At 42.4% G+C, this 25,447-nt stretch overlaps 3 protein-coding genes across 6 annotated transcripts; 1 reads left to right on the top strand and 2 right to left on the bottom strand.

Annotated features, from left to right (window-relative positions):
- Nucleotides 1-50: 50 nt before the first annotated feature.
- On the bottom strand, nt 51-9,510 carry SDHD (succinate dehydrogenase complex subunit D). 2 transcript variants are annotated; one of them, XM_003923712.4, is made up of 4 exons: nt 9,395-9,504; nt 8,385-8,501; nt 7,078-7,222; nt 51-1,015 (listed from the first exon to the last, which is right to left on the bottom strand). In XM_003923712.4, exons 1-4 carry the CDS (start codon nt 9,444-9,446, stop codon nt 850-852), a joined length of 480 nt encoding a protein of 159 aa, XP_003923761.1. In that variant the 5' UTR covers nt 9,447-9,504; the 3' UTR covers nt 51-849. The 2 variants fall into 2 exon arrangements, with proteins under 2 accessions (XP_003923761.1, XP_010332867.1); XM_010334565.3 differs by lacking the exon at nt 7,078-7,222 and having other exon boundaries at nt 9,395-9,510.
- An 85-nt stretch (nt 9,511-9,595) lies between these two features.
- On the top strand, nt 9,596-11,616 carry TIMM8B (translocase of inner mitochondrial membrane 8 homolog B). The gene is made up of 2 exons (XM_003923713.4): nt 9,596-9,739; nt 11,222-11,616. The coding sequence occupies exons 1-2, from the start codon at nt 9,611-9,613 to the stop codon at nt 11,387-11,389; spliced, it is 297 nt and encodes a 98-aa protein (XP_003923762.1). The 5' UTR covers nt 9,596-9,610; the 3' UTR covers nt 11,390-11,616.
- A 182-nt stretch (nt 11,617-11,798) lies between these two features.
- NKAPD1 (NKAP domain containing 1) lies at nt 11,799-25,434 on the bottom strand. Of its 3 annotated transcripts, none has more exons than XM_039471038.2 (6): nt 25,323-25,434; nt 24,040-24,116; nt 20,486-20,586; nt 16,895-17,044; nt 15,218-15,271; nt 11,799-14,157 (listed from the first exon to the last, which is right to left on the bottom strand). In XM_039471038.2, exons 2-6 carry the CDS (start codon nt 24,106-24,108, stop codon nt 13,650-13,652), a joined length of 882 nt encoding a protein of 293 aa, XP_039326972.1. In that variant the 5' UTR covers nt 24,109-24,116; nt 25,323-25,434; the 3' UTR covers nt 11,799-13,649. The 3 variants fall into 3 exon arrangements, with proteins under 3 accessions (XP_039326972.1, XP_074256676.1, XP_039326973.1); XM_074400575.1 differs by lacking the exon at nt 25,323-25,434 and adding an exon at nt 24,769-25,316; XM_039471039.2 differs by lacking the exon at nt 25,323-25,434 and adding an exon at nt 24,769-25,316 and having other exon boundaries at nt 11,799-14,154.
- Nucleotides 25,435-25,447: the final 13 nt, after the last annotated feature.

The following is a 25,447-nucleotide window of genomic DNA, read 5'->3' as shown; positions in this document are numbered from 1 at the left end:
ATGCAACAGACACCTAATTCTAATGAATAAAACTAGTGACAGCTAATATATAAAAGCATAGAATACATTTTTATTATACATTTTATTTTTTAAAAAATTATTTTCATAGAATACATTTTCACATTAGAGATTCCCATAGTGTGAAAATAACCATATATTACTTACAGTTTTATATTTGTGGACAGACTGTTTTAGAACAAGTAGAACACATTTGAGAATTAAGTCTCAATTTAGAATTTGTAATATTTTGATATGTCTACAAGGGGAACTTTGCCCTTAAATGGAACTTCTCTATATTTAGAAGTACTACAAGCTTCTCTTCCTAGAATTTAGAAATTTATAATATGAGATACCAGCATTTCCAAATTTTAAAATTTCCCTATTATATGTATCCATCAGTAGGTGGTATCTACTGAATAGAGAGGGAAGTTTTCAAAAATAAACACTGTCTAATTTTCTGCAAAGTTTTTATTCATGAATTAATGGTATTTCCCTTTGTCCATTATTTCCAAGGCAAAAAAGAAGTTTGATCACATATTAATAGTAATAAAGCTGGATTCTCTTTTAAGAGATTGATAAATTAAAAGGCAAAAGCTCATATATCATGTTTAGTTATACTGTGAGTCTTATGAGAAGCTGGGCGGCAACCCCATTTACTCACCAGAATACAGAACTCAGACTCACAATTTCTTAGACATAATTCCTCTCAAACCTTTTCCTCAAAGATTAAGAGAAGAAGCCTGTCCACCAATAGACTTATTTATTTCTTCCTTACTGTGAGCTGAATGACATGACAAAGCAGAGGCAAAGAGGCATACATCAATTCTTCAAAGTATGAAGTCAAAAAGGTCAGAGCTTCCACAGCATGGCAACAGCTTTGCAGATGCCCACATCGTGATAGTTGAAATAGCAAAGCCCAGCAAAGGTTAAAGCTGAAAGTGCCAAAAGCCCTGCCTTGGCAGCTTTCTGCGAGGCATCCCCATGAACATAGTCAGTAACAACTTGTCCAAGGCCCCTAAAGAAAAAGAAAACATCAAAACATCAATGAAAAACCACAGTGAAATTAGACTATACAGATAACTTGGCTACAAAAAAAATAATCTGTCAAGTTCAAATGCAGTGTCTTTATCTGCCACTCCACAGCACTGTTTGCTTCTTTAAGGAATTCTGTACAGCCTTCTATTTTTTTTTTTTTTGTCAGTCAGTTGATTTCTAGTGACTTTTTTTTTTTTTTAGAGACAAGGTCTTACTCTGTTGCCCACACTGCAGCCTCGAACTCCTGAGCTCAAGTGGTCCTCTCGCCTCAGCCTCCCAAGTAGCTGAGACTATGGGAGCATGCCTCCATGCCCAGCTAATTGTTTTTTCTTTCTTTTTTTTGAGACAGAGTCTCGCTCTGTCATCCAGGCTAGAGTGCAGTCCCGTGATCTTGGCTCACTGCAACCCCTCTCTCCCAGGTTCAAGCAATTCTCCTGCCTCAGCCTCCTGAGTAGCTGGGATTATAGGCACCCGCCACCATGCCCAGCTAATTTTTGTACTTCTAGTAGAGACGGGGTTTCACCATGGTGGCCAGCCTGGTCTCAAACTCCTGACCTCAGGTGATCCGCCCACCTTGGCCTCCCGAAGTGCTGGGATTACAGGCATGAGCCACACCTGGCCAGTTTTTCATTTCTTTTTTTTTTTTTTTTTTTTTTTGAGATGGAGTTTCACTCTTGTTACCCAGGCTGGAGTGCAATGGCACGATCTCGGCTCACCGCAACCTCCGCCTCCTGGGTTCAGGCAATTCTCCTGCTTCAGCCTCCTGAGTAGCTGGGATTACAGGCACACGCCACCATGCCCAGCTAATTTTTTTGTATTTTTAGTAGAGACGGGGTTTCACCATGTGGACCAGGATGGTCTCGATCTCTTGACCTCGTGATCCACCCGCCTTGGCCTCCCAAAGTGCTGGCATTACAGGCTTGAGCCACCGCGCCCGGCCTCAGTTTTTCATTTCTTTAGAGATGCAGTCTCACTATGATGCCCCGGCTGGTCTTGAACTCTTGGCTGCAAGTGATCCTCTCACCTCAATGACCAAAAATAACTAAAACCCTACAGCATTATTAGTTGATTCAAAAAGAATTTATTAAGTAGCTATTATGCACCAGAATCTGTCATAAATATAGTAAGTGAGAGAGCATCCCTGCCTTTATGGAACAAATATACTAGTGAATGAGAAAGAAAAAATAAATGTATCTGTACTATGAAGAAACATTTTAGAAAGGAAGACGTGAATGAGTGAGAACTTCCAAACAAAAGTGGCATCTCTAATGAATAGTAAGATGGCTGGAGCACACAGTTGAAGGAGAGATCAGAGGAAGGCAGAGTCCGGTTGCATAGGATCTTGAAGGTCGTGATATGGAATCTGAATTTTATATGAAATATAATAGGAAACCACTGATAGGTTTTAAGCAGGGAGTGCCCTAGGTAAGTGTGACCTAATTTTGCTATTTTTATAACAGTTTTATTGAAATGTAAGTCACATACCATAAAAATTTCACCCTTTTTAGTATATAATCCAGTAGTTTTTAGTATATTGAGTTGTACAATCATCATTATTTAATTCCAGAACATTCTCATCACCCCAAAAAGAAACCTTCTACCTATTACCCCACTACCTAACTACAAATTTACTTTCTGTCTCTATGGATTTGCCTATTCTGGACATTTCATATATAAGAAGTCATACAATATATGGCCTTTGTGTCAACTTAGCATAATGTTTTCAATGTTCATCCATGTCATAGCATATATCAATAGAGCATTCCTTTGAATGGCTGAATGATATTTTATTACATGAATACACCATAATTTGTTTAGCTATTCATACGCTGAAAAGCATTTGGATTATTTCCACTCTTTGGTTATTATAAGTAATGCTGTTGGGCTGGGCATGGTGGCTCGCGCCTGTAATCCCAGTGCTTTGGAAGGCTGAGGCAGGATCGTATGAGGTTGGGAGTTCAAGACCAGTTTGGCCAACATGGTGAAACCCCACCTCTGCTAAAAATACAAAATTAGCCAGGTACAGTGGCACACACCTATAATCCCAACTACTCAGGAGACTGAGGTAGAAGAGTTGCTTGGGACTGGGAGGAGGAGGTTGCAGTGAGCTTTGATTGTGCCATTGCACTCCAGCCTGGGCAAAAAGAGTGAAACTCTGTCTCAAAAAAAAAATGCTATGATCATTCCTGTGAAAGTTTTTTTGTGTGGACACATTTTCAATTCTCTTGGGTATACACCTAAAAGCAGATCGCCAAATGGCATGGTAACTCTAAGGTTAACTTTTTGTTGTAACTGCCAGGATGTTTTCCAAAGTGATGAAACATTTTACGTTCCCAACAGAACCACAAGGGTTCCAATTTCTCCAAGTTCTCAGCAACACTTCTAACTGTCCATCTTTCATTACAGCCATCCTAATGGGGTATGAGGTGGTATCTCACTGTGGTTTTGATTTGCATTTCTCTAATGACAAATGAGGCTGAGCAATATCTCATGTGCCTATTGGCTATTTGTATATCTACTTTGGAGAAATATAATTTTACATTTTAAAAAGGTCACTATGGCTGTATTGTGGTGAATGAACAGTATGGGGGAGGTGGGGTGGGTAGTGACCAGAACAGCAATTGAAACAGGAAACTAGTTAGAAGGCAACTGAAGTAGCCTAGGTGAGACTGCTGGCTTAACCTAGGCTGGTAACAGGGTGTAAAGTGACAATTCATACTATTTTTTTTTTAAATAATGTCTATTTTTTTTTCTTTTACTTTAACTTCTGGGATACACGTGCTGACCATGCAGGTTTGTTACAAAGGTATACAAGTGCCATTGTGGTTTGCTGCATCTATCAACCTGTCATCTAGTTTTAAGCTCTACATGCATTAGGTATTTGTCCTAATACTCTCCTTTCTCTTCCCCCACTCCACCCCCAATTCAGATTTTTTCTTTCTTTCTTTTTGAAACAGAGTCTTCCTCTGTCACCCAGGCTGGAGTGCAATAGCATGATCTTGGCTCACTGCAACCTCCACCTCCCGGATTCAAGCGATTCTTCTGCCTCAGTCTCCCAGTAGCTGGGACTACAGGCACGTGCCACCACACCTGGCTAATTTTTGTATTATTAGTAGAGATGAAGTCTCACCATATTGGCCAGGCTGGTCTTGAACTCCTGACCTTGTGATCTACCCACATTGGCCTCCCAAAGTGCTGGGATTACAGGTATGAGCCACTGCTCCCAGCCGATTCAGATTATTTTTTAAAGAAAGAACCAACAGAGCTGATGGAATAGACATGGAGTAAGAACAAAAATATCTAGAATGACTCATAAGAATTTTAGCTTGAGCCCAGCTTTAACTGAGAAGGGCGTTTTAAAGGAGAAATCAAGGGTGATTTGGGGGAAAAAAGAGTGATTTGGCCAATGTTAGATCTCGGATAACTATCAGACATCCAAGTGGATGTCACTTAGACAATTAGATAAACAGGTCTGCAACTCAGAAAAACAGGTCAAATCTGAGCTCACCTAGAAAAAGGGTATAAGATGGAGAAATTAAGAAGGCCATGACTCAGCCCTGGAGATTCTGTCATCCCAAGGTCAGACAAGAGGAGAAGGATCTGGCAGAGGAGACTTCTATGCATCTGGAAAGCCAAAGAAAAATGACTTGGGGGAGAATTGTTAATTGAGTTGAAGGCTGCTGAGACTTCAAGCAAATGAAGGACAGAGAATAGACAACCAGATTTGGAACGATGAACATCTTTAGTGCCCTCTGTAAGAATGACCTAAGTTATATAGTTGGGACAGGACCCCAATTAGCACTGAATGTTGAGAAAGTGGAGCACAATATAGGCAGCTCCTTCAAGATGGATCACATGTTAGAGAAATATTACTTACTGTACTTGTAATCTAATATTTCATATTCAACTACAGTCTTTTATTTGGAAAAGTCTATGTGGTTAAAAAACAAAAAAAAAACTCCACACTGCCATGTGTGTACGTATGCAACAATCTTGCATGTTCTTCACATGTATCCCAAAACCTAAAATGCAATTAAAAAAAAAAAAAAAAAACTAATTTTCCTAACCAGTCCTACAGAACTAGGTAATTAAAACCCCTTTAGGCTGGGTGTGGTGGCTCACACCTGTAATCTGTAATCCCAGCACTTTGGGAGGCCAAGGTGGGTGGATCACTTGAGGTCACAAGTCCAAGACCAGCCTGGCCAACGTGGTGAAACCCCATCTCTACTAAAAATACAAAAATTAGCCAGGTGTGCTGGCACGTGCCTGTAATCCCAGCTACTCAGGAAGCTGAGGCATGAGAACTGCTTGAACCCAGGAGGAGGAGGTGGCAGTAAGCCAAGATCACGCCACTACACTCCAGCCTGGGTGAGAGTGAGACTCCATCTCAAACAAAACAAAACAAAACATTTAACACTAGCTAGAAAATGATTCTGACAAGTCACTTAACCTCCCTGGGTTGTAGTTTCCACATTTGTAAAATAAAATAGTTGGTTAAGATCTTTCTAAAGTCCTTCCAGTTTCAACAATCTGAAAGCGCTTCCTTACTCCCCCCAATGACAACATACTGTCTCTGCAAAACTTAAAAGCAGTAACTCAAGGAACCCAACTGGTCATTTATCCTCCTTTTAGAAGGTTCATTAATGTAGAAAGTGATACAAACTATATCAGATAAAGTAAACAAAAGCTGGGCCAGATGTGGTGGCTTGGGCTGTAATCCCAGCACTTTAGGAGGTTGAAGTGGGTGGATTACTTGAGGTCAGGAATTTGAGACCAGCCTGGACAACATGGTGAAGCCCTGTCTCTACTAAAAATACAAAAATTAGCTGGGCGTGGTGGCATATGCCTGTAATCCCCGCTATTCAGGAGGCTGAGGCAGGAGAATCGCTTGAACCTGGGAGGTAGAGGTTCCAGTGAGCCAAGACCATGCCACTGCACTGCAGCCTGGGCAACAAAGGAGACCATGTCTCAATAAATAAATAAATAAACAGATGCTGGACACTCATTCATTCTGCAAGTATTTACTGAGTACTAGGTATCAGGTACTAGAGACTAGTTCTAGGCCCTAGAGGCACAATAGCAAACAAACACAGTAAAAATAACAAAATATCCCTCCCATATATATATCTCTTTAAGAGGCAAGGCTATACTATTTAGCGATATACATTTGGATGACAAAACAAAATGCAAGGAAGCGATTACTATACAAAATAATCAATAGATGATGTAGTATAAATTAGAAGAAATGGCAGGACAGAAACTGCAATTTTGAATAAGTGGTTAGGGAAGGCAATTTTGAGTAAGTGGTTAGGAAAGGCTTTTTTGAGAGAATGACATTCAAGATCTGAAGGAGATGAAGAACAGCCAAGTGTATAGCTAGAAAAAGAGTTTCAGGCAGAATCAGTAAGAGGAAAGCTCTGAGACTTGGAATGTCCCTGGCATGTTCAAGGAATCTCAAGGAAGCCAGTGTGAATAAGAGAGCTGTTAAAAATGAAGGAAGAAACAGGGGGCTTAATCATGTAGAGTCTGCAGACCACTCTAAGAGTTCTGACTTTGAGTAACATAAAGAGACAAAAAAGGGTTTTGAGAAGGGGAAAGTCTTGTTCTAACTTACCATTTTAATAGGATCACTGGGTCTACTGTGTTGGGAATGGACACAAAGGGGACCAGTTAGGAGACGACTACTAGAGTCAAGGATAATGACCAAGTTTGGAGCTTACCAGGTTTAGACTTGAACAAAGAGAAAACTGGAAATGCCATTAATGCAGATGGGCAAGAGTGCAGGAGGAACAGATTGGGGGAGATCAGAAACTCAGTTTGACAGGCTACATTCAAAATACTGTTTGATATGGAAATCAAATTAAAAGACATCGATAGGCAGATGGATATATAATTCCAGGCATACACATATTTTATATATATTTTAAAGTTTTCAACAAATTTAGAGCATTTCAATCAACTTCTCCCTCATATATAATACATGAGACAAGCTCACAGCAAACAAACTAAGCAGACAACTATACTTGAAATTGCTATACTTGCCAGTGACCATGAAGAGTGAGAGTTGCAGCCAGAGAATAGTCCATCGCAGGGCAAGGATTCAAATAAGCAGCCGGAAGCAGACCCAGGAGCAAAACACTGACAACCCTCTCACTAGTCCAGTGGAGAGATGCAGCCTTGGAACCAGCTACAAAAAGGACCAGATTCATAAAAGTCGACGTGGGAAAAGCACATCTTTCATATTCAACATATTCACGCAGTAACCCAAACTGACAGACGGTATACAATATAGAATATAACTCTGAGTACAAAGAAAGTAAAATATTAAAATAGTAGTTGAGAGAGAGGCTCTCTCTGTTTTTTGAAGTCTTTTAGCACAAGGATATCTTAATGCCTACATATTAATTAGAAGACAGATCCAAGAAGATGGATAAAATATTGCTACAGAATTAAGCCAGTCAGCCAGGCATGGTGACTCATGCCTGTAATCCCAGCACTTTGGGAGGCCAAGGTGGGCAGATCATGAGGTCAGGCGTTCGAGATCAGCCTGACCAACATGGCGAAATCCTGTCTCTACTAAAAATACAAAAATTAGCCAGGTGTGGTGGTACACGCCTGTAATCACAGCTACCCAGGAGGCTGAGGCAGGAGAATTGCTTGAACCCGGGAGGTGAAGGTTGTAGTGAGCCAAGATTACATTGCTGCACTCCAGCCTGGGTGTCAGAGTGAGATTCCATCTCAAAAAAAAAAAAGAATTAAGTCAGTCTTGGTTCAGTGAAGTGGACAGATACCTTAAGAATGTAAGTCAGTGAGTCAGTGGGCCAGGAACAGTGGCTCATGCCTGTAATCCTAGCACTTTGGGAGGCCAAGGTGGGTGGATCACTGGAGGTCAGGAGTTTAAGACCTGCTTGGCCAACATGGTGAAACGTCGTCTCTAAAATACAAAATACTAAAAATACAAAAATTAGTGTGGTGGTGGGCACCTGTAATGCCAGCTACTCAGGAGGCTGAGGCAGGAGAACTGCTTGAACCTGGGAGGTGGAGACTGCAGTGAGCCAAGATCGCACCACTGCACTCTAGCCTGGGTGACAGAGTGAGACTCCTCTCAAAAAAAAAAAAAAAAAAAAAAAATTTTTTTAAAGACTTAGGCTATAAGGTCCTCTATGATTATAAATGGCATCATTCAACCATAATGGCACTGTCTGCCCAAAGGTGTAAACAGGGTCTTCATTTGACAGCTTTGGACACAAGAGTCCCCCTACATTTAGGAAGTCCTGCTAAAAGCATGACAATTAGTCCAGGTAAAGATGGCTAGAGCCCAGAAAGCAGCAGCGATGGAGAGAACATACTATGGTGACTCGGTGACAAGTGAATGTGCTGCACTCCACACCATTCTGGGGTAGGTTGGTCCTGAAGAAATGCTGAAATATGAGCAGGTCTGACCACTGAAGTTCGCAGCAACAGAGCTGAGGAAAGAGTCATTAGGATGATCATAAGAACCTCTCCTTTAACAGGACTGACAAACTTTCTAAATGACCACAGGCAAGCGACTTAAACCTAAATGGGGGATAACACCTCATTTGTAAAATAAAGACAGCATCTATTTCACTGGAGTTACTGTGAAGTTAGACTAGGGAACGAACATTTGTAGGTTCCCTACTTTATTTAACGACATTTCAGGCATTCGTTAACCTAACTCAGTAATCTGGAAGTCATGAGAGACTTTGCTCCTAAATTCATTTGCCAAATCCTATTGGCATATCTCTTTAACATTTCTTGAGACAATCTTCTTTTCTTTGTCCCAGTTTCCTAGTTCAGGACCTCATCTTGCCTGGACTACTATGACAGTGTTTTCATCAGAACGAAAGCTCTTTGAGGACAGGACCTACGTTTTCTTCACATTTGCATCCCAGTATTACTACAGTGTCTGCGGTAACACAAATGCCCAGGTTAAATGATTTTCGAACGGATCCCTCTCCACTCCCACACATAAAAACACCAACTCCTGGGGAGATGCGCAAGATCCTAAACCTCTTTCCCGATTCAGGGTGAGAGCGAGTGGGGAGCATTCTAGGGACAGTGAACGGGGAGAAAACAGAACTCCTATGTGGATTAGTCTCATCAGACTGCAACTTCCAGAGGGAGCTCTTTCTGATTATTCCGTCAACTCGTCAGCTCACAGCAAGTGAAATACACGTTAGGGTAAACATCTGGACCCCTAGACTACAGTAGTCATTGCTGGGATTTCGGGATTCTCCTCTCCTCAAGAGACCTCCCACCTGGCAGATGAGTCCTCACCTCCATCCCCTTCCCTGGCTGGAAGCTGCGCTACGCACCTCAGGGTGCGAAGAACCCTCACCTCGGCCTCCTTGGGCACCGCAAAGAGCACTCAGTCTCCAGAGAACCGCCATCTCGTTCCTGAGGGCTCAAGGTCATCCACCAACCCGGAAGCAATTAGGAGACAACTCCCACCCACGACGACGAAAGAAAACGGGGAGGAGGAAAATGCTGGATGAACCGGAAGTCGAGAGGCTGGGTGAACAGGAAGTCGAGAGGCGGTGTACACCCGTCGCGCATGCGCAAACACGGTTGTCGGAAGGTGCGGAGCCTGAGGCGGACAATGGCGGATCTGGGTGAAGCCGATGAAGCGGAATTGCAACGCTTGGTGGCTGCGGAACAGCAGAAGGCGCAGTTTACTGCACAGGTGCGGGGACGGGGAGGGTGAAGGGAAAGGAAGGTGAAATGCTGGTCCTGGGCACGCTCGGAAGTCTGTACACAGGCGGCTCAGTGAAGCAACCTGGTTCTCGATCCCGGCTGCATCCCACTCTTCTCACAAAAGACAAATCGTGTCCCTCCTGTCCCTGGTGGTCGGTAGTGCTCGGGTGCCGGCTATGTAAGCACAGCGTGGAGAAAAGAGGTGTAAAGCAGGGAAGAAAATTTGGGCGACGCAAGGGTACGGGAGCCTAGTTAGCCGGCGACGTGACTAGACTGGCATTTGGAAGATCTGGGTTCTCATCCTCCCTCTGCTCCTTGCAGGCCACGTGCCCGTAGAAAAGATACCCATCTACTGTGGGTTTTGGTTTCACCGTCACCTCACTGCCTCACTGGATTGTGAGGATCATGTGCGACGATGTATTTGAAAACGATGGAGCACTAGAACATTATTGGAGAAAGGTGGACTCTGAAGTAGTCGCTGTAGACTATGGATTTAGAACAAGGGTTTGGAGCCCTTCGGGCATGGTTTTAACCCGCCTGGCTACATGACCTTGGACTACATAATCACGCCTCTTAAATGGGAGGTGATGACAGCTATCCTTGAAGACGTTAGAGAGAACTGACTTCTTAGTACCCAGCCTCACAAATAGTAAGCTCTTGGTAGAATGGTTATTTTCTCCCTTTTGGGTGGGAGGAGGAGGGTGCTCGGAGGATAAGCAGCAAGAACCCTGGCTAGAAATCTTTGAATCCTGAACATTCTAAAGAAAGTGCACGTAATGGCCGGGCGCGGTGGCTCAAGCCTGTAATCCCAGCACTTTGGGAGGCCGAGGCGGGTGGATCACAAGGTCGAGAGATCGAGACCATCCTGGTCAACATGGTGAAACCCCGTCTCTACTAAAAACACAAAAAATTAGCTGGGCATGGTGGCACGTGCCTGTAATCCCAGCTACTCGGGAGCCTGAGGCAGGAGAATTGCTTGAACCCAGGAGGCGGAAGTTGCGGTGAGCCGAGATCGCGCCATTGCACTCCAGCCTGAGTAATGAGCAAAACTCCGTCTCAAAAAAGAAAAGAAAGTGCACGTAATTTCTGTGCCAGTGTGTGCATTTTGTAGGGGGGGAGTGGATCCATAACCTCCAGAAGGTTAATGGAAGAATTACCTTCTCTAGGGGATAGGTTTGGAATGAGATGAATCCAATAGTCTGGGGAAATGAATTTGTTCCCTAGTTTGTCCACACTGGTGCTAGCTGCTTTGGGGAATATGAAAGGTTATTAGTCCTATCTGAGGATGTACAATCTGTAGGGATGAGGATCTGCATCAATATTGGTGACTACTTAGGAAATAAAGAGAAGAGCCCTAAGTGACTCCGTGGTTGATTTAAAGACTAGTTTGTCAGGCGTCAAAAATAAGTTAATAAACAAGAGTTAGGCCTATCTGCAGACCCCAATGGTTACTGTTTTTCTTTCGTCTTAGGTGCATCATTTCATGGAACTATGTTGGGATAAGTGTGTGGAGAAGCCAGGGAATCGCCTAGATTCTCGCACTGAAAACTGTCTCTCCAGCTGTGTAGACCGCTTCATTGACACCACTCTTGCCATCACCAGTCGATTTGCCCAGATTGTTCAGAAAGGAGGGCAGTAGCCATCCATCCCAGGAGAATGACAGAAGCAAAGGACTTGTTATTAAGCAGACTGAAGGGCCAGTAGGGGAAGGTTGTCAGCCCATTGTCAGATCAGCATCAGGCTGTTATCAAGTCTGTTGGTGCTAAAAAGTAAAAGATGAAATGTTCAAAGAGTGAAAATTATTTATTTGGAATTCAGAAATTCCAGTCTGTATCACATATTTAATAAATGTGAATTCTCCAACTATTCTTTTAATCCCATTTTAGAACATAGAGATCTCTGATTGGCAGGAACACTAGAAATAAATGTTCCATGGCCAGTAGTGCAAATGGGGGATTGTAGGTTTTGAAAAGCCACCCTAACCCATATTAAGGGGGTTGGAAGAACCATCAAAGCCTAAGGCATAGAAAATCGGGGGTTGAGAAAGATTAAGAACAAAAAACAGCTTTATTGCTTATACATGACCAAGAAAAGATTAACATGGAAAAAAAAAAAAAAAAAGGCAAGATGTGTATTCCTTGCTAGCATGGGCGGAAGGGAAGATGAACCAAATAGAGCCAATATCCTGGAGATGGCCTGTTCTATTGGCCCATTTTCCTGAATCTGTGCTTAAAATCAGTACTTTCAGAGCACAGAAACAATGCATGCTAAAAAATACATGGCCAAAACTGACAAAGATTTAACTTGCTCCAGGAACAAAATAATTGTTTTAGATTAAGAGGTAGTAATTATAGACTATTCCCCTCCTTTTAGGCCCCCACTAATCCCAAAAATAAAAATACACACCATGGAACATTGACAACTGAGTACCAAAGTATTAAAATTTCAAATAAATATCCCAAAAGGTAGCACCTGCTCATAGTTAAGGGATTGGGCACCTCTGTCCAACCATGTATTCTAAGCCCAAGCACTTTACTAGAAATCTGTCCCATAAAGAGGACAAATTTAGTAGTTAGAACTAAAAATACCACCTCATGGAATGTCATCATAGTTGTATCTATTGCTGGTGTCTTATACTGTCATGCTACCGTGAATTAACTCTGAATTACACATCAGGAAAGTAAGGCCAGGAAGGTGAATTTACCTCCTCTGGGCCTCCTCGTAACCAATTAGTGGCAGAACCAAAATCAAAAGTGAGTTTTCAAGCTTTTTACTCAGCCCATTAAGTGACAATCAAGAAAAAATAACAATATGTCACTTGATCTTTCTTCCCGTAGTGAAAAAATGCACTTGTGTTCTGTGAGCCTTCTTTCAGTGACATTTTGGCTTCTTAAGAATTAACATAATAAGGATCACGGTATAGTGAAGGGAAATAACGTGGTCTCTGCTTGGTGCTTTAATCCAAAGGCGGACTGGGAAGAAGTGGGTATGTCCCTGAGAAGCCTGTTTCATTTTGGAAATAATTCAACTTAGTTTCAGGGAAAACCTAAAGGTCATTAACAAGACAACATTTAAATGGCAGTTGCTGCCCTGAATCCAGAGTACCATAAGACAACATGACTATTTCCTAATTCTTCCCCATTTGGTGAAGGATTATCTATGACAACTGAAGAAATAATTTGAACACAAGTCCATTTAGGCAAATATACAGCAATGGAGCTAGAAAACCATTTACTATCCAATTACAATGTTTAGGGGTATACTAAGTACAGCTGTAGGCCCTGTCCAGCAGGGAAATTTGAGGAAACTAGTCCCTTCTAATAAGTTGTCTATGGATGTTACCATGAAAAGAAAATGTTTGTTCTTAGGCCCATTTCCTGATTAAGTAAACTGGACCATACCTGTAGGGTCAAAATACAGAAGGATCAAAGCACCAAGGCTAAAGACAAGTCAGTTGTGATACCTGCTATATAAACAAAGAGCAATATAGTGTTGCCTTGTCATACCATCCTACACAGCATTAGTTCCAATCCACCTCTTGATCCCAGCCCTTGACTTTCCCAAATTCAATATTCCGATTGGTGTACCCAGGTTACCACTGGATCCAGCTTTCTGGGTCCTTTAATTTGCTGTATATGTGCTCTATACTAAATGTAATTAACTGCAAAAAATAATCTTTTCGAGAAACCTTCATAACAAAATACCAGATTCCCTTTTAACAAGAAAAGGGGATCAAGCTTAACGCCAAAATAGAAGACAAGAAGTCTCTTGGAACATATAGATGGCACAAGATAGCTCTGACCTCTGGCCCCAGTGCTGAACAAGAGTCACTTGCAAAACCACAAGGAGTAAGAACTGTAAATATCCACAGTCATGTGGAAAACAAAAATGTTTCCCATTTAGTCATCCTCTGAGCTCTCAGCAGACCTTTCATCTGTAGCCACTTTCCAATTTGTGCGTTTGTTTGTCCTCTCTTGTATTTCATTGTTGGCTACAGGGGTATGGACTTTTTTCTCTCTCTTTTTCCTTTTGGTTTTCTTAGTGTCTCTTTCCTCACTTTCCTCAGAACTGCTGGATGCTGAATCATCTGAATGGGAAGTGTTACTTTCTGCCTCTAAGAATAAAGCAGGTTTTTTGAGAGACTTTTTCCTGGATTTTTTCTTGCGCTTATGCGGTTGTTTCTTTTGCCTTGTACTGGAAGCCCCAGTTTCTTCTGAGAGCTCGCTTGAGGAATCTGCTGTTATATCCATGGCTTCCTTTTTGCTTTTCTTCTGTTTTTTATGTGACCTTTTTTTCTGCTTTTTTTTGTGGGATTTCTTTGACTTCTTGTGTTTGCGGGATTCATGGGTAGATGATTTTACCTGGGGAGATGTTTTTTTCCCATTGGTAATATCTTGCTGATCACTACTAATAAAAAAGTAAAAAAGAGAAGCTTTTATATAAAAAAAGAAAAAGTACATATTTTAATATTTTGCATTCTAGATAAAAATTGAAGTTAACATCTGAATTTTAAATCAGCACTTTAACCTATACTTTAACACTTTAATATTCTTTCGTTTGTTTGTTCGTTTTTTTGATGCAGAGTTTCGCTCCTGTTACCCAGCCTGGAGTGCAATGGCGCGATCTCGGCTCACCGCAACCTCCGCCTCCTGGGTTCAGGCAATTCTCCTGCCTCAGCCTCCTGAGTAGCTGGGATTACAGGCACGTGCTACCATGCCCAGCTAATGTTTTGTATTTTTAGTAGAGACGGTGTTTCACCATATTGACCAGGATGGTCTCAATCTCTTGACCTCGTGATCCACCCGCCTCGGCCTCCCAAAGTGCTGGGATTATGGGCGTGAGCCACTAAGCCCAGCCAACACTTTAATATTCTGATTGAGATTTTGTTTCCTCATCTTTAAAATGGAGATAAAAATTCTAAGCTGCCATACTGAATTACTGTATGGAATACTATATATAAAAATCAAAATGCTTATAGACATGTCAAACATCAACCAGAGAATGGCAAAACAGGGGTCACATCCTAACTAAATCACCTATTGTTTCTCTAGCTACATTTTCTTTTTTTTTTTTTTTGAGACAGAGTTTCACTCTTGTTACCCAGGCTGGAATGCAATGGCACGATCTCGGCTCACCGCAACCTCCGCCTCCTGGGTTCAGGCAATTCTCCTGCCTCAGCCTCCTGAGTAGCTGGGATTACAGGCACGCACCACTATGTCCAGCTAATTTTTTGTATTTTTAGTAGAGACAGGGTTTCACCATGTTGACCAGGATGGTCTCGATCTCTTGGCCTCGTGATCCACCCCCCTCGGCCTCCCAAAGTGCTGGGATTACAGGCTTGAGCCACCACGCCCAGCTCTAGCTACATTTTCAATGGGAGGTATATTCTTTGTAAAAGTTAGGAAATCACTTCCTAGTACAGATTTTGTACCATCTTAGTTTCTTTTATTAAGCCTATTTTCCTTACCTGTCTGTTTCAAATTCTTCAGGGTATAACTCTTTATAACCACTGTGACCCCATCTGTAATATGACACATTACATGTATTGTTAAAGCAATGCATACATTTTTGGAAATTAAATCAAAATTAGACTCTGGAGTACATGCATACACAGACACACAAAACAGAAAAAATAGAGATATAGTAGAACCAAGTCCACATTATAGCTCAGTAACAGCTCTATTTCCTGTACTGTACACTATATCATTTCAGACACACATTGTTTTCCTTAAGATACACTAACGAACTCTTACACTCTACTCTTTAGCTGTGAAGCACTTTTCCAAAAACACTTCATAATATCATGCTGTCTGCAAGGGGACAATTTTTTTTTTTTTTTTTTTTTTGAGACGAAGTCTCACTCTGTTGCCCAGGCTAGAATGCAGTGGCACGATCTCAGCTCACTGCAATCTCTGCCTCCCGGTTTCAAGTGATTCTCCTGCCTCAGCCTCCCGAGTAGCTGGGACCACAGGTGCACACCACCATGCCTGACTAATTTTTGTATTTTTGGTAGAAATGGGGTTTCACTATGTTGGCCAGGCTGGTCTCAAACTCCTGACCTTGTGATCCACCCACCTCGGCCTCCCAAAGTGCTGGGATTACAGGTGTGAGCCACCACACCCAGCCTTATTTTTTTTTATTTATTTATTTTTGAGACAAAGTCTCTCTCTGTCACCAGCGTGGGGTGCAGTGGCATGATCTCAGCTCACTGCAACCTCCACCTCCTGGGTTAAAGCAATTCTTCTGCCTCAGCCTCCCGACTACAGGCACGCACCACCACGCCCACATAATTTTTATATTTTTAGTAAAGATGGTGTTTCACCATGTTGGCCAGGATGGTATCGATCTCTTGACTTTATGATCCACCTACCTTGGCCTCCCAAAGTGTCGGGATTACAGGCATGAGCCACCAGGCTGGCCTATTTTCTTTTAAATGACAACTTTTTTTTCCTTTTCAGACAGAGTCTGGCTCTGTTGCCAGGCTGGAGTGCAGTGGTGCAATCTTGGCTCATTGCAACCTCTGCCTCCTGGGTTCAAATGATTTTCCTACCTCAGCCTGCCTCAGCCTCCCGAGTAGATGGGACCATAGCCATGCACCACCATGCCCAGCTAATTTTTGTATTTTTTTTTTTAGTAGAGATGAGGTTTCACCATGTTGGCCAGGATGGTCTCGATTTCTTGGCCTAGTGATCCACCCACATTGGCTTCCCAAAGTGATGGGATTATAGGCATGAACCACTGTGCCCAGCCTAAATGACAACTTTATAGAAGTATAATTCACATACAGTACCGTGGAATTCAAAAAGTGTACTGCCTCCAGCCCAGAGCAATCACTAATCTACCTTCTGTCTCTATGGAATTGCCTAGCTTCTTTCTTCTCAGTTAGCATAATGTTTTCAAGGTTTATCCATGTTATAACAGGTATCTATACTTCATTTCTTTTATTGCCAAATAATATTCCATTGTATGGATATACCACATTTTGTTTACCCATTCATCAGCTGATAGACTTTGGATTTTGACTTTTTGGCCATTATTAATAATGCTATGAACATTTGTGCACAAATTTGTGTGGGGACAATTAATTTTGATAAGTACACATTCTCAGGCCAAATACTAATGCTGACAGAAATTAATCACAAACCTGTCTGGCATGTTAGCTTCATAATCATATAACTTCTTGTTCCAGGATTTAGCCTTAAGAAAGTCATCTTCCAGTGTCCCAGAAATTTCATTCTTTGGCCTCCAATAGTCTCTTTGACTTTCTTCATCAAAACCGTCACTGCGCATCCGGCTAAAAGAGAAAGCAGAACTTTTAGCTGTAAAAGCAATCTGTGAGTTTACTTTATGGAACATCATGCGCAAAACTCATGGAGCAAGCTGAGGGGGAAGGAAACAAGGTACTTACTGCTTAAAAAAAAAAAAAAAAAAAAGGGAAAGATATTATCTGTTCCTCTCTATACATCTGTAAAGTCCAGTGGAAAAAATCTGACAAGGCTGGCCATGGTAGCTCACACCTGTAATCCCAGCACTTTGGGAGGCCAAGGTGGGTGTGGATCACCCGAGGTCAGGAGTTTGAAACTACCTTGGCCAACATGGCAAAACCCCATCTCTACTAAAAATACAAAAATTAGCCGGCTGTGGTGGCAGGAGCCTGTAATCCCAGCTACTGGGGAAGCTGAGGCAGAAGAATTGCTTGGACCCAAAAGGTGGAGGTTGCAGTGAGCTGAGATTGCACCACTGCACTCTAGCCTGGCCAACAAGAGTGAGACTCCATCTCAAAAAAATAAGAAAAAAAAAAATCTGATGCCGGGCGCAGTGGCTCATACCTGTAATCCCAGCACTTTGGGAGGCCAAGGTGGGCAGATCACAAGATCAGGAGATCACGACCATCCTGGCCAAACATTTTAAATAAATAAATAAATTAATTAATTAATTAATTAAATCTGACCATGCAGTGTCTCATGCCTACAATCCCAGCACTTTTATTATCTGTTCCATTCTGAACATTTGTAAAGTCCAGTAGAAAAAAATCTGACCAAGCCAGGTGCAGTGGCGCATGCCTGTAATCCCAGCACTTTGGGAGGCCAAGGCAGGCAGATGACTTGAGGTCAGGAGTTCAAGACCAATGTGCGCAACATGGTGAAACCTTGTCTCTGCTAAAAACAAACCAAGTAGCCGGGCATGGTGGTGCATGCCTGTAGTCCCAGCTACTTGGGAGGCAGAGGCAAGAAAATCACTTGAACCCGGGAGACAGAGGTTGCAGTAAGCCCAGATCACACCATTGCACTCCATCCTGAGAGACAGAGTGAGACTCCATCTCAGGAAAAAAAAGAAAAAAGAAAAAAATCTGACCATCAGTACCCATCCTATTGCAAAGAATGGATGAAATCAACTCGGGACTGTGTCATGTGATAGTTCATTCACTGATTCTCAACTAGGAGGGTATGCAAAGAGGGAAGCAGAACATAATCATAGCTATGGACACTTCAAACCACCCTAGAGATTCTGAAATACACTTCCCTCTCTGCAAACCAGCAACTTCCTATAGAAAGGTCCTAATAACAGTGGGAACAAGGCCTAACCCATGGGAATACTAGAGTAGGAAAAACGGTGAAAAGCATTGATCCAGCTTCCGTTCACCAATTCTACTAACTAGCCAGTAAGCTGCTAATCAGTTCTCAAAAATTTGTAAGGAGCAAGGTACGGTGGCTTACACCTGTAATCCTAGCACTTTGGGAAGCCGAGGCGGGTGGATCACTTTGAGCTCAGGAGTTTGAGACCATCCTGGCCAACATGGTAAAACACTGTCTTTACTAAAAACACAAAAATTAGCAGGGCATGGTGGCAGGCACCTGTAATCCCAGCTACTTGGGAGGCTAAGGCGGGAGAATCGCCTGAACCCGGGAGGCAGAGGTTGCAGTGAGCCAAGACCACACCATTGCACTCCAGCCTGGGTAACAAGAAGGAACTCCATCTCAAAAAAATAAAAAATTTGTAAGGGCTTCATATGTACCAGGCACATCTAGCTGGCAGGAATATAACAGCAAATGAGAAAATCACAAGCCCTGCTCCTAAAGAGTTTAAGTATTTCTTATACATATAGCTCTTACACTTACAAGCATGTAAGGATGTTCCCAATTACTCAAGCATTCCTAGGCCTCTCCACAGAGAAAAGACAACTAAGTCTGCATAATCCTTCATATTAATACTCAAGGTAGCCGGGCGCGGTGGCTCAAGCCTGTAATCCCAGCACTTTGGGAGGCCGAGGCAGGTGGATCACAAGGTCAAGAGATCGAAACCAACCTTGGTCAACAAGGTGAAACCCCGTCTCTACTAAAAATACAAAAAATTAGCTGGGCATGGTGGTGCATGCCTGTAATCCCAGCTACTCAGGAGGCTGAGACAGGAGAATTGCCTGAACCCAGGAGGCGGAGGTTGCGGTGAGCCAAGATCGTGCCATTGCACTCCAGGCTGGGTAACAAGAGCGAAACTCCATCTCAAAAAAAAAAAAAATACTCAAGGTATTAAAGTAATGTGAAAGGCTGTGAATCTGAAGAGAGTGAATAGATAGGGTGAAGAAAAGTCCGAGGTTGGACAAGTGGCTCATGCTTATAATCCCAACACTGGGAGGCCAAGGTGGGAAGACTGCATGAGCCCAGGGAACACAGCAAAACACCATCTCTACAAAAAAATAAAAATAGCTAGGCATAGTGGCATGCCACTGTAGTCCCAGCTACAAGAATAAAAGCCTGGCCGGGCACGGTGGCTCACGCCTGTAATCCCAGCACTTTGGGAGGCCGAGGCGGGTGGATCACGAGGTCAAGAGATCGAGACCATCCTGGTCAACATGGTGAAACCCCGTCTCTACTAAAAATACAAAAATTAGTTGGGTATGGTGGTGCATGCCTGTAGTCCCAGCTATCTGGGAGGCTGAGGCAGGAGAATTGCTTGAACCCAGGAGACGGAGGTTGTGGTGAGCCAAGATCACGCCATTGCACTCCAGCCTGGGTAACAAGAGTGAAACTCGGTCTCAAAAAAAATAAATAAATAAAAAAGAATAAAAGCCTGAAAGAATGAAAAATTAATAGAGAAAAAAATAACTGATCAACTTAGTGACCACAAGATTCCAGTAGAAAATCTTAAGTTAGAGCTGGGAGTGGTGGCCCACCACTTTGGGAGGCCAAGGTGGGCAGATCACCTGAGGTCAGGAGTTTGAGACCAGCCTGACCAACATGGAGAAACCCTGTCTTTACTAAAAATACAAAAAAAATAGCTGGGTGTGGTGGCACATGCCTGTAATCCCAGCTACTCAGGAGGCTGAGGCAGGAGAATCACTTGAACCTGGGAGACAGAGGTTGCAGTGAGCTGAGATCACACCATTGCACTCCAGCCTGGACAACAAGAGCGAAACTCTGTCTCAAAAAAAAAAAAAAAAAAAAAAAAAAATCTTAAATTAAAAGCTGTCAGGTAAGGTCAGAATCCACAGAATCCTACATATTCATAATTGTTCAGGTAGAATTTTTTAACTCTCCATTGTAAATAAGTACAAAGAGTGGGGCCATATGCATCATAGCCATTATCTTTATGCCTGGGTCTTTTTATGAAAGAGGGAAGGCTTAAGGACTGACAGAACTAAATTCATCTATCCTTAATATATCAAAGTATTTTTAAACAAAAGTTGATATTCTGAAAGAGATGAGAATGATTTTAGTTCTCAGAGCTGCAACTGCACCTTGAACTGCTGGGTAGCATTTTCCTTTTGGTCCCCCGGTAAGCATCTTCCATCTGTTTTTCCAGTTCTCTTATTTTCCACATATCTGATTCCTCCTGAATCTAGAGTTTTTGAAAAGGAAAGAAATAAAAATAAGTTACTAAAAATAACTTTACATTACAGAAAAGTAACCAACTGAAAATACAATCTAACTAATTATTGGGCTACAGACTGGGCTATGATCATGAACCTGGAAAACAAACTTTGGTTTCTCTAGAAAGTGGCTGAACAGTCCAATCCAGTAAATCTCAAATATGTAGAATTCTACTCCAATAGAATTTTAAACCCCTGTATAGACAAGCATCACCTTATCAATTTTGCAATTATGCTGTGATTAGAAAATAATGCCACATTTCCAAAATGCAATGTTATTTTAATTGTATCACCTCAAATGAACCTTAAGCAATCTCACGAGGAAAATAAAACAGCTACCATTATTACATTTTTTTTTTTTTTTTTTTTGAGACGGAGTTTTTTGCTCTTGTTACCCAGGCTGGAGTGCAATGGCCCAATCTCGGCTCACCGCAACCTCCGCCTCCTGGGTTCAGGCAATTCTCCTGCCTCAGCCTCCTGAGTAGCTGGGATTACAGGCATGCGCCACCATGCCCAGCTAATTTTTTGTATTTTTAGTAGAGACGGGGTTTCACCATGTTGATCAGGATGGTCTCGATCTCTTGACCTCGTGATCCACCGTGCCCCGCCATTATTACATTTTATTGCAAAGAGGACAGGTCTTTAAACTCCCTAGGCTAGGCCGGGCGCGGTGGCTCAAGCCTGTAATCCCAGCACTTTGGGAGGCCGAGGCAGGTGGATCACGAGGTCAAGAGATCGAGACCATCCTGGTCAACATGGTGAAACCCCGTCTCTACTAATAAGACAAAAAATTAGCTGGGCATGGTGGCACGTGCCTGTAATCCCAGCTACTCAGGAGGCTGAGGCAGGAGAATTGCCTGAACCCAGGAGGCGGAGGTTGCGGTGAGCCGAGATCGTGCCATTGCACTCCAGCCTGGGTAACAAGAGCGAAACTCCGTCTCAAAAAAAAAAAAAAAAAAAAAAAAAAACTCCCTAGGCTAAACCTCTTTTCTCAACATAATTTTTGTCAAAAACAAAATAAAATAAATAGTATGGCTGCTAGAGAACTTTCTGAAAAGCAAAATGTGATTACCCAAAAAACATGAACACATTTTATTTCTAAGTCTTCCTCCATAATTTCATTAGATCTGTCCTAGATTTATCTTTTTTTAGCTACCATATCAAATCTAAGCTTACTATATAACTAGGGGCAGGTTAACATAATTGCATAGGCAGCTTGGGTAACAGTTTTACCCTCACCCATAATTTAAAAAATCAGGTGATATGATAGTAATAATATGATCAAACCAAAAGTAGTACAGTTTACTGAAGAAAACTAAACCTGGGACCTTGGCCCAATTTTCATTAAATGTGCTCTCCTAGGTGACCATCTACTCTCACAACCTCTTTTTTTTATTTTTCTTTTTTTTTTTTTTTTTTTGAGACAGAGTTTCGCTCTTGTTACCCAGGCTGGAGTGCAATGGCACAATCTCGGCTCACTGCAACCTCCGCCTCCTGGGTTCAGGCAATTCTCCTGCCTCAGCCTCCTGAGTAGCTGGGATTACAGGCACGCGCCACCATGCCCAGCTAATTTTCTGTATTTTTAGTAGAGACGGGTTTCACCATGTTGATCAGGATGGTCTCAATCTCTTGACCTCGTGATTCACCTGCCTCGGCCTCCCAAAGTGCTGGGATTACAGGCGTGAGCCACCGCACCCGGCCCACAACCTCTTATCATCTACCTCTTATCAATAATTCCAAAACCTTCATGTCCAGCCCCAACTTTTATCCTTTCCTCCAAGCCTGAATGTTCAACTGTCTGGACAGCCTACAAACAGCTCACCATAAACATGTTGAAAACCAAACTAATTACCTTTCCTATCATATTTGTCCCTTTTTTTGTTCTTTATCTCAATTAACAGAATCATCATGATCTACCCAGTCATACAGGTGAACAACAGGAATCTCAACTGTGAAGGTCCACTTACCCTCAGATTTTCTTCTACCTCTGCCACCTGTGAGACAGTAAAATAACCCCCTCTTCTTTCTCCTCAGCCTACTCAATGTGACTTTCATAATAAAATGTTCTTTTCTCTAGCTACTTTACTGTAAAAAATACAGTATATAATACATGTAACATAAAAAATGTGTTGGCCAGGTGCAGTGGCTCACACCTGTAATCTCAGCACTTTAGGAGGCCAAGGCGGGCAGATCATCTGATGTCAGGAGTTCAAGACCAACCTGATCGACATGGAGAAACCCCGTCTCTACTAGAAATACAAAATAGCTGGGCACAGTGGCGCATGCCTGTAATCCCAGCTACTCAGAGGCTGAGGCAGGAGAATCGCTTGAACCTGGGAGGTGGAGGTTGCGGTGAGCTAAGAACATACCACTGTACTCCAGCCTGGGCAACAAGAGCAAAACTCCATCTCAACAACAACAACAAAAATATGTGTTAATCAACTGTTTATGGTATTGCTATGGCTTTCAGTCAGTAAGTAGTAGGCTATTAGCACTTAAGTTTTGAGGGAGTAAAAAGTTATACATGGATTTTTGACTATGCCGGCGGGGCGGGGTGGCGGGGGTGGGGGGCGGTTGGTGGAGGGGGGTGGATGTCCCTAAACCCTGTGTTGTTCAATGGTCAACTGAATTAGATTCCATTCTTATCATTATCATTTAATTAGCCACCAAGTTATTTGGATTTATCCTAAATTCCTCTTCTTCATCCCTGCTGTCACTAATTTCATGCAAACACTCATCATCTCTCACCTGTAATACTGTAATTACCTCCTAATTAATCTCCCTATTATTTCTCTCCATCTGATTCATTCCCTACCCAGCTGACAAGTCACCTTTCTAAAATATAGCTATGATCATGTCACACCGTTTAAAAACATTTGATGGCTTCTTTATTGCCTAGAGGAAAAAGTCTCAGCTCCAAACATCACAATCCAACTCTAAATTACCACTGAGGCCTTATCTTCTGCTACTGACCCCTACATTCCCTACTTTCTGGATACATAAATTTCTTACCATGCCTCAAGTGATTAATGCTCTTTCTCATTGCCATATTAATGTATGATGCTCTCTATCCAGAATGATCTTTCCTACCTGGTAAACTTATACCTATTCAAGAACCAGTTCAAATATAAACAGCTCAAATATCACTCATTCTGTAAAATCTTTTCTAATTCCCCAGGGTAAATTTTATTATTTCCTCCTTAGTGCTCCAGAGCACTTTGCAAATACTTGTCATACGTCACTCATCAAACTGTATTATAATTATCTATTTTATTCATAATTTTATTTCCCACTTTGTACAGAAGCCTCCAAAAACTAGATGACAAGAAAATTATTTGTATCTCCCAGTTGTGCCAAAATAATGTTTGGCACCCTGTTTGCCTTCAGTAAGTGTTGAGGAATAACTAGGTTGTACCTCCTACCTTATTGTGAGCATCTGTGTGCCGGATGACATTCCTCAGGAGGACTTTCCCCAGTGGAATCCGGGACATTCTTCAATCTGAAATGAATCAACGAATAATGTTTAGTAATAATTTCTTTTATTACTTCATCTTTTCTTAAATTTTATAAAGAAGAATGAAGTAAAGAAAAGATCACTGAAAACTATAAGTCAGAGATCGTAATAGTTCTCCCTTTACTATTAAAAGAGGGAAATGCCTGAACACACTAATGTGAGATGAAAGAAGATAATGTAAATTAAAGTTCTTTGAAAATGTACAAGACTGAATAAAAATAAATGCTTTCATGAGCACTATTTTATTTAATCCTCATAATAAATCTATTTTTTATATGAGGCAAATATCTCCATCCCAATTTTGTAGATGAAGTTCCCTTAAAGCTGTAATATCCCAAGCCACACACTCCCAGGCAAATGATAGAGGTCAATGTCTAGATTAAAAATCAAACCTCCAATCCCAATATTAGTTTGCAATGAAGCAAATATACGTAGATTTGAGAGTGTCAGGAACCGCAGATGTCAACAGTAACAGAAACTAATGACTCAAAACATCAAAGGTAAAGATGCCCTAAATTTCTATATTTGGGGGCATTTTATTTCCTGCTTGGTATGGAAGCTTCCAAAAACTAGATGACAAGAATATTTTCGTGCGTGGCTAGCAGGGCTTTGTGCAACCATCCCAACGCTCACTCACCCCTTGATCCTGAGGAAATCAGGCATCTTGTTAGTGAGACGAAGAACCACTCCATTACAAGATCTCCTCCGACCCAGGAAGCCAAGGAGTCAGGGCTCAAAGGCAGCTCTGCAGCTTCACCCGAGTCCTTCGTGAAAACGCAGCCTTCCCACTGGTTATTCTGCCCTCACCTGTGGCCCAGGCCACCGCCGCCCTCAGCCCAGATCCACAGGCAGATTATCTCTCCCGGACCGAAGCCGGATGCTGAGCCGGCGCGAAATTCGGACGACCGGGTTGACCCGGGCATTCCCCGCTCACGCTCCTCTGGGACGAACCCCGGGGGTAAGTTTCACTCCCCAGAAAAGATGGGAACGCTCTGGATGGCTACGGCCTTCGGTTGGGCCCCAGGAAGTATCTAGGGGGCCTGAAGCGGGGGTTGAGGTTTCCAAATGGAACACAGAGGAAATATCCCCATCTTTGTCATCGGGATCCCTGTCCCCCAGCGGCCTCGGAGCTCCCGGTAACCTTCCCTCCAAATGCCCTCCCCACACAAATACACACAAACACACCCATACCGTGCGCCGCAGCCTCGCGTGGCGGGGGGTAGGGGGGGGAAGAAGCGATTTAGGAGAAAAACGAGACTTCCTTTTCAGGCCGGAAGTCGTGCTTCTGAGAAATCTTCCCACCAACAGGCGGCCCA

Source organism: Saimiri boliviensis, chromosome 6 (genome assembly GCF_048565385.1).
Source record: "Saimiri boliviensis isolate mSaiBol1 chromosome 6, mSaiBol1.pri, whole genome shotgun sequence".
NCBI lineage: Eukaryota > Metazoa > Chordata > Mammalia > Primates > Cebidae > Saimiri > Saimiri boliviensis.
This window is presented reverse-complemented; position numbering and strand designations above follow the sequence as displayed.

Excerpts from the sequence above, each read along its gene's own strand:
- TIMM8B (XM_003923713.4), top strand. The coding sequence starts at position 9,611 with ATGCGCAAACACGGTTGTCGGAAGGTGCGGAGCCTGAGGCGGACAATG. Across the intron at positions 9,740-11,221 it reads AGGCGCAGTTTACTGCACAG|GTGCATCATTTCATGGAACT; the intron begins GTGCGGGGACGG and ends CTTTCGTCTTAG.
- SDHD (XM_003923712.4), bottom strand. The coding sequence starts at position 9,446 with ATGGCGGTTCTCTGGAGACTGAGTGCTCTTTGCGGTGCCCAAGGAGGC. Across the intron at positions 8,502-9,394 it reads CGGTGCCCAAGGAGGCCGAG|CTCTGTTGCTGCGAACTTCA; the intron begins GTGAGGGTTCTT and ends CTCTTTCCTCAG. Across the intron at positions 7,223-8,384 it reads CTTGTCACCGAGTCACCATA|CTGGTTCCAAGGCTGCATCT; the intron begins GTATGTTCTCTC and ends TCCTTTTTGTAG.
- NKAPD1 (XM_039471038.2), bottom strand. The coding sequence starts at position 24,108 with ATGTCCCGGATTCCACTGGGGAAAGTCCTCCTGAGGAATGTCATCCGG. Across the intron at positions 20,587-24,039 it reads ACACAGATGCTCACAATAAG|ATTCAGGAGGAATCAGATAT; the intron begins GTAGGAGGTACA and ends CAAAAACTCTAG. Across the intron at positions 14,158-15,217 it reads GAAGAATTTGAAACAGACAG|TAGTGATCAGCAAGATATTA; the intron begins GTAAGGAAAATA and ends CTTTTTTATTAG.